Source organism: Salvelinus fontinalis, chromosome 15 (assembly GCF_029448725.1).
Source record: "Salvelinus fontinalis isolate EN_2023a chromosome 15, ASM2944872v1, whole genome shotgun sequence".
NCBI lineage: Eukaryota > Metazoa > Chordata > Actinopteri > Salmoniformes > Salmonidae > Salvelinus > Salvelinus fontinalis.
The window spans coordinates 6,284,727-6,298,007 of NC_074679.1; the positions used below are offsets into that span (position 1 = coordinate 6,284,727).

Consider the following 13,281-nt stretch of genomic DNA (forward strand, 5'->3'; position numbering starts at 1 on the left):
ATTCAGGCTCAATTACGCTATTGATTAAGTTGCAAATTCTCCAACGAAAGGTGAGTCAAGCTGACCCCCTGCATCCAATGATCCGCCTGAGACACTGCTGCGTTTTTACCGGGGGGGGGGGGGGGGGGTATTATTTATACAGCCTCCCCCTAATGGTGCCACTTCGCTGCTCAGAATTTGCTGCCCTGCATGTAAATCAACATGTTAATCAGATCTTCATCAAATTTGTTCCTAAATCATTTATTTGGCTCGCATCCTATTTCCTTTAATGACTTGTAAATGAGGGCTGTGGGTGAGAGTGGAGCTATAGCTGGCCCGGGACACTAGAGTGAAGACGGGGCCCAGTGGACACTGATGGGCTGACGGGGCCAGCTGCAGAAGTTCTCTAGGGGAGAGAGAAGAGGAGAGGAAGAGAGAGCAGAGAGCAGAGGAAGAGGGAGGAGGGGAGAGGAAGAGGGAGGAGAGGAGAGGAAGAGGGCGGAGGGGAGAGGAAGAGGGCGGAGGGGAGAGGGAGGAGGAAGGGAGAGGAAGAGGGATAAAGGGAAAGGAAGGAGGGGAGAGGAAGAGGGAGGAGGGGAGAGGATGAAGGAGGAGGCGGGGAGAAGAGAGGAGTGCAGATTGAGGAGGGGAAAGGAAGGGGGAGGAGGGGAGAGAGGAAGAAAGGAAAGAAGAGGGCGAGGTAATGGGAAGGAGGAGAGGAGGAGAGAGATGATGGGAGAAGGAGAAGGCAGAGAAGAGAGCAGAACAGAGCAGGGGAAAGGAGAGGACGGGAGGGGAGAAAAGGGGAGGAGAGGAAGAGCAGAGGAGAAGGGATGGGTGGCGGGGAGAGCTGAGCAGAGGAAAAGGGATGGGAAGAGGGGAGATCAGAGGAGAGAGCATCAAAACCAGCGTGTCTATCTCTCCAAATGGTAATCACGGTCCCACAGTGCTTTCTTTCCTGCCACTGAAGCGCCTGCAGTGTACTCTGTGCTCATCAGGTATGAGTATAGGAGAGATGGAATGGCAGGGGTACACAATTCATTCAGTGGGAGAGATAATGTGTGTGACACAGGGAGTGGCAGCCACGGCTTTAAAAAAGGGAATTCACAACATACACTACCGTTCAAAAGTTTGGGGTCACTTAGAAATGTCCTTGTTTTTGAAAGAAGAGCAAAAAATGTTGTCCATTAAAATAACATCAAATTGATCAGAAATACAGTGTAGACATTGTTAATGTTGTTAATGACTATTGTAGCTGGAAACAGCAGATTTATGGAATATCTACATAGGCGTACAGAGGCCCATTATTAGCAACCATCACTCCTGTGTTCCAATGTCACGTTGTGTTAGCTAATCCAAGTTGATCATTTTAAAAGGCTAACTGATCATTAGAAAACCCTTTTGCAATTATGTTAGCACAGCTGAAAACTGTTGTCCTGATTAAGGAAGCAATAAAACTGGCCTTCTTTAGACTAGTTGTGTATCTGGAGCATCAGCATTTGTGGGTTCGATTACAGGCTCAAAATGGCCAGAAACAAATAACTTTTCTGAAACTTGTCAGCCTATTCTTGTTCTGAGAAATGAAGGATATTCAATGTGAGAAATGGCCAAGAAACTGAAGATCTCATACAACGCTGTGTACTACTCCCTTTACAGAACAGAGCAAACTGGCATTAACCAGAGTAGAAAGAGGAGTGGGAGGCCCCGATGCTCAACTGAGCAAGAGGACAAGTACACTAGAGTCTAGTTTGAGAAACGGACACCTCACAAGTCCTCAACTGGCAGCTTCATTAAATAGTACCCGCAAAACACCAGTCTCAAATTCAACAGTGAAGAGGCGACTCCGGGATGCTGGCCTTCTAGGCAGAGTTCCTCTGTCCAGTGTCTGTGTTCTTTTGCCCATCTAAATCTTTTCTTTATTAGTATTAAGTATTTATTTTTGTACATATTTGTTTTTTGTCCTTGATACAACCCAATAGGTCGTTATCAATAAAACGTCACAATAAGGTGCAGAGCGTTTGATTTTCCTGCTGGGGGGCAAGAAGGTTTCTCCTCGAAATGTAACAACAATAAGAAATAATAAAAGAGAAGAATATGAACATAAAGTAAACGGCTCAGTAGAATAGAAAAAAACATTTTAGCATCAGTATAATACAGAAAGGCACAATTTATGGAATTATTATTTACACGTGTATAAACGGGGGGCAGTGTATAAACTGTACATCATTGTGAGTGTTAAATCACAATTGCTGCTGACAGACATGAACAGGCTACATTGATTGATTGACCAATCTAGCTAGCTAGCTAGCTAGCTAGCTAATGACAGATAATGTCAATATGGCTAGTTAACAAGCTAATAACAGATAATGTTAATATGGCTAGTTAATAACAAGCTAATAACAGATAATGTCAATATGGCTAGTTAACAAGCTAACATCTAGGGGATAAACTAGATGGCTAGTTAACAAGCTAACTTTCAAGGGATAAACTAGATGGCTAGTTAACAAGCTAACTTTCAAGGGATGAACTAGATGGCTAGTTAACAAGCTAACTTTCAAGGGATAAACTAGATGGCTAGTTAACAAGCTAACTTTCAAGGGATAAACTAGATGGCTAGTTAACAAGCTAACTTTCAAGGGATGAACTATATGGCTTTATTATCTTGCCATCTATAGTGGTGATGAAGGTAGTCCAACAAACAACTTTACCAGGACGTGCCGATGTCAGGCTTTGTCCAAAAGCCTGATCTCCGATGAAGCTAAACGACACATGTTGTTAGCTTAGCTAGCTAACTAGCTACATGCCATATGGCTAGGCTACCCTCACGGACTGTATCTGAAATTACACGATCAGTTGATGTTTGCTGATCATGAAAAGTACTTCCTGTATAACTCTGATGATAGAGCTAAACATGGAATAATCTAAAATGTGTAGTTGTGACTCTGCTCTGGTGATGGTATTAAAACCAAATAGTTATAACATTCATTTAACAATCCCTTGAAAACAGCACGCAGTTGTCAATGGTTTTAGCGGAGCGGGTGGGGGTTCTTCTTGCCCCCCAGCAGCCATATCGAACGGTCTTTTTTTGATAACAACCTATTTGCCAGGAATTGCCCCAATGTGTCATTTTATTGATAACCCCCCCAAACTCTAACACCTCCAGTAGATCCCAGAGAGAGCGAGAGAAATACAGTACAGAAACACTATTGACTTGAACCCCGCAAAAATATGACATAACTAGAGAGCACGTTGACTGATCCTCCACCTGCTTTAAATGAGGACAGTTTCTTCGATAGCAACCCACTCATCAATAACACCTGACTGACAGCCAGAGAAGACCATTGACAGGCGCCCTTTTCTGCTGAGGCAAACCCCAGCGCTGCCGCCAACCCAGGACTCCCATCATAATAAGGAAGCTATGCCGTATAACTGGACTGCCCCCCCCCCCCCCCCCCAAAAAAAGAAACAAAATATATCTCAACTGCCTATTCTGTTTGCCTCATGGAGAAACAGACCAAGCGGAGATGATGTGTAAATAAATAAAAAGGGAGTTCCATGGCAGTGTGCATGGTCAGCAAGCCCAGCTCACCTCCAGTCTGCCTCTGCTTGCCTGCCTGCCCCCTCAACTGCTAAATAAGTTATAAACCACAGAGTCAGGTAAATTTCCTCCTGCACAGTCGTCTGCTGAACGCCTTTAATAGCACCAAAGTACTGAATGGCCCCTTCTCAAGATATATGATGCGTTTCGCAGTCCGGTTGTATTACGATCGCTAAAGTTATTGATGATGTTGTCAGATCAACGTGTCATCATGGCTGAGGGATTACCTGACAGTTTACTCCAAACAGGACGCTGGATTTACAACATCCGCCCTCCACTCTCGGAAACAGTCAACAGTTTGTCTCTCTTTCACAGTGCAGGCATCTTTCAGTGACTGCCTCGTTTGTCTTTTTTTCAGAGTATCAGTACTTTTGTCTCCTCAGTCCTATTCACCAATACCAATGAAACCAAAAATGGCACCCCTGAATCACATTCTGTAACTATTATTATTAAACATCATAAATTTCCATTAACCACAGTAACTCTCCCACAATACAATCGTCCAACGTCTTTGATAGGCCCAGAGTAAAGTGGCAGGCAGGAGGACAGTGAGATTACTTGAAGTGCAATCCCCCTCTGCAGCTGTAATATTGCTTATTCAGTTGGGCCTATCCGCCATCCTTGCCCCCCCCCACACAAATGAGATTCTGCCATCTGTGCGTGGCAGTGGGGCAGCGTGGCAGAGCTTGTAAACGTCTCTCCATGTCACTGGAGGCTGGATGTCTTATCTGGGAGAAGCAGTTTGAATGAACCACCCCTCTTCCATCAGAGCAGCTGCACAGAGCGTATCAAGGCTATTGTCTGAGGAGTTCTCTGTTATTTTTGTCCTCCTTGAAACCTGTGTAAAAAGAACTCTGATAAAGGATCAGGGAGACAGCTGTCTTCTATTCAACCATTATAACAAGAGTCTACAAAATCGCCGAAAAACACGGCTGTGGTGACATTGTAATCTCCTTGGTTTGTGAATAACAACAATATGAGTTATGTCTGTCTGTCTTGTGTTGACAGATCATGGGGTGACACTGGCACCAGTTGTGTGATGTAATGATCATACAGTACGTTGAGCACTAATACAAAGTATATCATATTTTAACACTTACTAGACATCACACTACAGTATTCAACATTGCTCGAGGTTTTTACAGACTAAGAGTCACAATCTTGCCACAAAGAACCAAAACAATACTTAGAATGGAATGGATGGGTTTTTTCTTTGTAGGGAACCAAAAAATGCTGAGTGTGTGGTGTCAGTATTTCCTTTTCCTTTGTGTATTCTACCACCCTGATCTCTCTAGCTGAGTACAGCCTGACCTGGGTATTCTACCACCCTGGTCTCTCCAGCTGAGTACAGCCTGACCTGGGTCTTCTACCACCCTGGTCTCTAGCTGAGTACAGCCTGACCTGTGTATTCTACCACCCTGGTCTCTCTAGCTGAGTACAGCCTGACCTGTGTATTCTACCACCCTGGTCTCTCTAGCTGAGTAAAGCCTGACCTGGGTCTTCTACCACCCTGGTCTCTCTGGCGGAGTACAGCCTGACCTGGGTATTCTACCACCCTGGCCTGAGCTGCCTCTAGTCCTTCTCTCAACAGACTGATCTCCTGCCTTGGTAAAACATCTGACTCCCCTTAACTAACCACCGCTCCTTGCACACACGCGCGCACACACACTCTCTCTCTCTCTCCCTTCCCAATGCAAATGTGGAGCTTTCAGTTATCCGACTTAGTGTGCTGTCAGAGCCCAAGACTGACTCCACTGACATAAATGGATCCCCTCTCAAAACCTGCAGCTTATATCCGTCCCGAGGTGCCAGTGGATCTCTGCACACAGACGATCCGCTTTGGAGAGGGCGTGACTGTGAAATAAGATGCTACAGCTGCAGCAGCAGTGGCCCCGGCAAGTTACAGGTTCATCTGAGCCTCACGTGGAATGAAAATCACTTTTTCGGTCAGGTACCCACAATTCTGTTAGCTGGCTGACTAGAAACGTTGTTTGATGACAGACATTTGTGACAGAAAGATGATTAATGCGCATGAAGCCAAATGAACTTCAGATCGTACTAATGACCGTACAAACATATTAATGTAAACCATTAATGTAGCGAGCCATAATAGATCACATATGGTCCAGCCCCATTAGAATAGGACTCACAGCTTCTTCTAGATGGAGTCTGAGTGGGTGCTTGTCCGAGGCAAGAGAAGGGGTGGGTGGGTTATAAAGTAGATGGTTTGCTCTTCTCTGTCGAATAAGTCTTTCTCGTCCATTTGAGGAGGTAAAGTAGCATCACAAACATCCAAGAGTATATTACAGGAGCCTGGGTAAAAAACATCATCACATAGGAATCAATAAAAGACCGTGCTGGTCGACACGTTGTCTTTTCCTTTTTCCTCGCAAAAAAGATCACTACTGGGAACACTAGTGGGAACACTACTGGGAACACTATTGGGAACACTACTGGGAACACTAGTGGGAACACTACTGGGAACACTAGTGGGAACACTACTGGGAACACTAGTGGGAACACTATTGGGAACACTACTGGGAGCACTATTGGGAACACTACTGGGAACACTACTGGGAACACTACTGGGAACACTAGTGGGAACACTACTGGGAACACTAGTGGGAACACTAGTGGGAACACTACTGGGAACACTATTGGGAACACTACTGGGAGCACTATTGGGAACACTACTGGGAGCACTATTGGGAACACTACTGGGAACACTAGTGGGAACACTACTGGGAACACTACTGGGAACACTATTGGGAACACTATTGGGAACACTACTGGGAACACTATTGGGAACACTACTGGGAGCACTATTGGGAACACTACTGGGAGCACTACTGGGAACACTATTGGGAACACTACTGGGAACACTATTGGGAACACTACTGGGAACACTATTGGGAACACTACTGGGAACACTAGTGGGAACACTACTGGGAACACTAGTGGGAACACTACTGGGAACACTAGTGGGAACACTATTGGGAACACTACTGGGAGCACTATTGGGAACACTACTGGGAACACTACTGGGAACACTACTGGGAACACTAGTGGGAACACTACTGGGAACACTAGTGGGAACACTAGTGGGAACACTACTGGGAACACTATTGGGAACACTACTGGGAGCATTATTGGGAACACTACTGGGAGCACTATTGGGAACACTACTGGGAACACTAGTGGGAACACTACTGGGAACACTACTGGGAACACTACTGGGAACACTATTGGGAACACTACTGGGAGCACTATTGGGAACACTACTGGGAGCACTACTGGGAACACTATTGGGAACACTACTGGGAGCACTATTGGGAACACTACTGGGAGCACTATTGGGAACACTACTGGGAACACTAGTGGGAACACTACTGGGAACACTACTGGGAACACTATTGGGAACACTATTGGGAACACTACTGGGAACACTATTGGGAACACTACTGGGAGCACTATTGGGAACACTACTGGGAGCACTACTGGGAACACTATTGGGAACACTACTGGGAACACTATTGGGAACACTACTGGGAACACTATTGGGAACACTACTGGGAACACTAGTGGGAACACTACTGGGAACACTAGTGGGAACACTACTGGGAACACTAGTGGGAACACTATTGGGAACACTACTGGGAGCACTATTGGGAACACTACTGGGAACACTACTGGGAACACTACTGGGAACACTAGTGGGAACACTACTGGGAACACTAGTGGGAACACTAGTGGGAACACTACTGGGAACACTATTGGGAACACTACTGGGAGCACTATTGGGAACACTACTGGGAGCACTATTGGGAACACTACTGGGAACACTAGTGGGAACACTACTGGGAACACTACTGGGAACACTATTGGGAACACTACTGGGAACACTATTGGGAACACTACTGGGAGCACTATTGAGAACACTACTGGGAGCACTACTGGGAACACTATTGGGAACACTACTGGGAACACTATTGGGAACACTAGTGGGAACACTACTGGGAACACTATTGGGAACACTACTGGGAACACTATTGGGAACACTACTGGGAGCACTATTGGGAACACTACAGGGAGCACTATTGGGAACACTACTGGGAACACTAGTGGGAACACTACTGGGAACACTACTGGGAACACTATTGGGAACACTACTGGGAGCACTATTGGGAACACTACTGGGAACACTACTGGGAACACTACTGGGAACACTACTGGGAACACTACTGGGAACACTACTGGGAGCACTATTGGGAACACTACAGGGAACACTACTGGGAGCACTATTGGGAACACTACTGGGAGCACTATTGGGAACACTACTGGGAACACTACTGGGAACACTACTGGGAACACTACTGGGAACACTACTGGGAACACTACTGGGAGCACTATTGGGAACACTACAGGGAGCACTACTGGGAACACTACTGGGAACACTACTGGGAACACTACAGGGAACACTACAGGGAACACTACAGGGAACACTACCGGGAACACTACAGGGAACACTACAGGGAACACTACCGGGAACACTACCGGGAACACTACAGGGAACACTACTGGGAACACTACAGGGAACACTACCGGGAACACTACCGGGAACACTACAGGGAACACTACCGGGAACACTACTGGGAACACTACAGGGAACACTACTGGGAACACTACTGGGAACACTAGTGGGAAGCACTACTGGGAACACTATTGGGAACACTACTGGGAGCACTATTGGGAACACTACTGGGAACACTAGTGGGAACACTACTGGGAACACTACTGGGAACACTATTGGGAACACTACTGGGAGCACTATTGGGAACACTACTGGGAACACTACTGGGAACACTACTGGGAACACTACTGGGAACACTACTGGGAACACTACTGGGAGCACTATTGGGAACACTACAGGGAACACTACTGGGAGCACTATTGGGAACACTACTGGGAGCACTATTGGGAACACTACTGGGAACACTACTGGGAACACTACTGGGAACACTACTGGGAACACTACTGGGAACACTACTGGGAGCACTATTGGGAACACTACAGGGAGCACTACTGGGAACACTACTGGGAACACTACTGGGAACACTACAGGGAACACTACAGGGAACACTACAGGGAACACTACCGGGAACACTACAGGGAACACTACAGGGAACACTACCGGGAACACTACTGGGAACACTACAGGGAACACTACTGGGAACACTACAGGGAACACTACCGGGAACACTACAGGGAACACTACCGGGAACACTTCTGGGAACACTACAGGGAACACTACCGGGAACACTACAGGGAACACTACCGGGAACACTACAGGGAACACTACAGGGAACACTACAGGGAACACTACCGGGAACACTACTGGGAACACTACAGGGAACACTACTGGGAACACTACTGGGAACACTAGTAGGAACACTACAGGGAACACTACAGGGAGCACTACAGGGAACACTAGTAGGAACACTACAGGGAACACTACCGGGAACACTACTGGGAACACTACTGGGAACACTAGTAGGAACACTACAGGGAATACTACAGGGAGCACTAGTGGGAACACTACAGGGAACACTACAGGGAACACTACTGGGAGCACTAGTGGGAAAACTACCGGGAACACTACTGGAAACACTACAGGGAGCACTACTGGGAACACTACTGGGAGCACTACAGGGAGCACTATTGGGAACACTACAGGGAGCACTACAGGGAACACTACTGGGAACACTACTGGGAACACTACCGGGAACACTACCGGGAACACTACAGGGAGCACTAGTGGGGAACACTACAGGGAACACTACAGGGAACACTACAGGGAGCACTAGTGGGGAACACTACAGGGTACACTACAGGGAGCACTAGTGGGGAACACTACAGGGAACACTACAGGGAACACTACTGGGAGCACTAGTGGGAAAACTACCGGGAACACTACTGGAAACACTACAGGGAGCACTACTGGGAACACTACTGGGAGCACTACTGGGAGCACTACCGGGAACACTACAGGGAGTACTGGGGGAACACTACTGGGAACACTACTGGGAGCACTACAGGGAGCACTACAGGGAGCACTACAGGGAGCACTACTGGGAGCACTACAGGGAGCACTACCGGGAGCACTACCGGGAACACTACTGGGAACACTACTGGGAACACTACAGGGAGCACTACCGGGAGCACTACCGGGAACACTACTGGGAACACTACAGGGAACACTACAGGGAGCACTACTGGGAGCACTACCGGGAACACTACTGGGAACACTACCGGGAACACTACTGGGAACACTACTGGGAGCACTACCGGGAACACTACTGGGAACACTACTGGGAACACTACTGGGAACACTACTGGGAACACTACAGGGAACACTACTGGGAACACTACTGGGAACACTACTGGGAGCACTACCGGGAACACTACTGGGAACACTACTGGGAACACTACTGGGAACACTACTGGGAACACTACAGGGAACACTACAGGGAGCACTACAGGGAACACTAGTAGGAACACTACAGGGAACACTACCGGGAACACTACTGGGAACACTACTGGGAACACTAGTAGGAACACTACAGGGAATACTACAGGGAGCACTAGTGGGAACACTACAGGGAACACTACAGGGAACACTACTGGGAGCACTAGTGGGAAAACTACCGGGAACACTACTGGAAACACTACAGGGAGCACTACTGGGAACACTACTGGGAGCACTACTGGGAGCACTATTGGGAACACTACAGGGAGCACTACAGGGAACACTACTTGGAACACTACTGGGAACACTACCGGGAACACTACTGGGAACACTACAGGGAGCACTAGTGGGGAACACTACAGGGAACACTACAGGGAGCACTAGTGGGGAACACTACAGGGTACACTACAGGGAGCACTAGTGGGGAACACTACAGGGAACACTACAGGGAACACTACTGGGAGCACTAGTGGGGAAACTACCGGGAACACTACTGGAAACACTACAGGGAGCACTACTGGGAACACTACTGGGAGCACTACTGGGAGCACTACCGGGAACACTACAGGGAGTACTAGTGGGAACACTACTGGGAGCACTACAGGGAGCACTACAGGGAGCACTACAGGGAGCACTACAGGGAGCACTACAGGGAGCACTACTGGGAGCACTACAGGGAGCACTACTGGGAGCACTACCGGGAACACTACTGGGAACACTACTGGGAACACTACAGGGAGCACTACCGGGAGCACTACCGGGAACACTACTGGGAACACTACTGGGAACACTACAGGGAGCACTACCGGGAGCACTACCGGGAACACTACTGGGAACACTACTGGGAACACTACCGGGAACACTACTGGGAACACTACTGGGAGCACTACCGGGAACACTACTGGGAACACTACTGGGAACACTACTGGGAACACTACAGGGAACACTACTGGGAACACTACTGGGAGCACTACCGGGAACACTACTGGGAACACTACTGGGAACACTACTGGGAACACTACTGGGAACACTACTGGGAACACTACTGGGAGCACTACCGGGAACACTACTGGGAACACTACTGGGAAAACTACTGGGAGCACCAAACAGTAAGCCTGTGTTTCTTTTCTTTCATTTTCCTCATTGTCCCCCGAGGGTCGAGGGTCGTTATATCCCTGTACCAGATAGTCCTTCACTGATAACACACACAGCCCAGCGGCAAGGCTATTAGTGGGGAATCAAACACACACTGGTGATATTTGGTCTGAATACACCAGTTTACAAGCATTCTTCACACATTCAATTAAACAATACATATCTGATATGACCTTATAGAATGGATACTACCTTGGGTCATTTATTAAGGCCTGAATTCTAACTTGAGATATGTGTGAGTGTTTGTGCAAATCTTCCATTGACCTCAATGTGTGAATGATGAGAAAGTTTGACCCTTGGATCATCCTAGCTAGGCTTTACCTTAGGCTACCTAAGGAATATTTTGGTAATATTTTGGGAGCTTATTCGGTATAAATGGCAATAATTGAGGGCTTATCTGAGATCAACCTATTACCCTATACCTCCAGGGCCTTACCTCGGACCACAATGGTGGTGGACTTCTTAGCCGGGTTGCCCACGTTGTTGCTGGCCACACAGCTGTAAACGCCTGCTTCCTCTATGGAGATGGCGGGCAACGTGAGGGTCCCTCCGTTAAGGACGCTCTTCTTGGGCAGCTCGTCCGCGCTGTGCACCCAGGTGAGTGTGGGTGTGGGATCACCCCCGGAGGTCACACACACCAGGGTCACGGTCTGCCCGGGGTTCACCACGATAGGGTCCTCCACCAGCAGCTTAATGGTGGGGGATGCTGAAAACACAAGATTAAAATAGAATGCATTATATTTGTATTTATTAGGGATCCTCGTTAGCTGTTGCCAAGGCAGCAGCTACTCTTCCTGGGGTCCAAACACATTAAGGCACTTACATTACATATAAAACAAAAGATAAAACAGTACATCGTATAACATTATTACACCACTACATATCCACAATACAACATGTATAATACCACCATAAAACAATATTATAATGTACGTGTGTGTAGAGTGTGTGTAGAGTGTGTGTGCTTGTGTGCGTATGAGTGTCTCTGTACCTGTATGTGTGTCTCTTCATGGTCCTTGCTGTTCCATAAGGTGTATTTGTACCAGTTTTTTTTTATCAGAATTTTAACATTTTTATGTCTGTGTCAATGTTAATAAGTGATCTCGGGAAAAAAGCGGAATTAAAATCACCAGCCAGCAACTCAATTAGGTTCTTTAGACGAGAGGTATGAAAAGTGAAACTAGAATTAGTGGCGGAAGCAGGGAGGTAGCTCCACCCTCTCTCTCTTTGCGTGTTTCTGCCAAGTCTATGGGCCAAATGTCCCCTCCCCTTCGAAAATTCAAATGCACACAACTGTGAAATCTGTACAAATAATCAGGGACGATAAATCAGCGGAACAATTGTTCCTCGTTATTTGGCACATCCCACATTACAATACCATTTACTGTATGTTACGTACCTCTGTCCCTGAGAAATGTGTCAATAGTCAACAAACAAGTCAATAGGTACTGTAACTGCTGTAAACGGAGTAATATTTACCTCTTAATGATGCTCTGAAATGGTACCTTTGTCACAACGTCCAATCTGATAGAAAGTCAATCATATGATTTTTCTGTTTCCTGAAAACCAATATCCTAGTTGACATTTGGTTCTATAGTGTAGCTATATAGTTGGTATTAGGGTGTAAGCTCATAACCCAGCAAACACATAATGTTCTGAGAACCATATGTTTCTTAGAGCTTGGTGTGAGCATGGTTGTCTTATGGTTATTTTGCATATAACCTTCCCACAGGGATCTGGGAATGGTGCAGGATAGTTACTTGGCTTTGGAAATTGTTCCGTAACGTATCATACAGGTTTCCTCATGTTCACAGAATGTTCAGAGAACCTTAAGAAACATTGTTCTTTTGTGGGAATTTCAGTACTTCAGCATAACGTTTCCTACAGGTTTCCTCGTGGTTCTATTTAAAGTAATGTTCTCAGAACATTCAGAGAACTTTCTTCTGTTGCAATTGAAAAAAAAAACTTTTGTAACATTCAAAGAATGTTCTAAGAATGTTCATTCCGTTCTCAGCGTCAACAA

At 46.8% G+C, this 13,281-nt stretch overlaps 1 protein-coding gene across 1 annotated transcript in view; it reads right to left on the reverse strand.

Annotated features, from left to right (window-relative positions):
* The window catches only part of LOC129811331 (MAM domain-containing glycosylphosphatidylinositol anchor protein 2-like), a 207,163-nt gene that overhangs the window by 99,533 nt on the left and 94,349 nt on the right, over nt 1–13,281 (reverse strand). Inside the window, exon 6 of the mRNA XM_055862549.1 lies at nt 11,695–11,964. Within this exon, the coding sequence (XP_055718524.1) occupies nt 11,695–11,964 (270 nt within the window). The remainder of the gene's footprint in view (nt 1–11,694; nt 11,965–13,281) is intronic.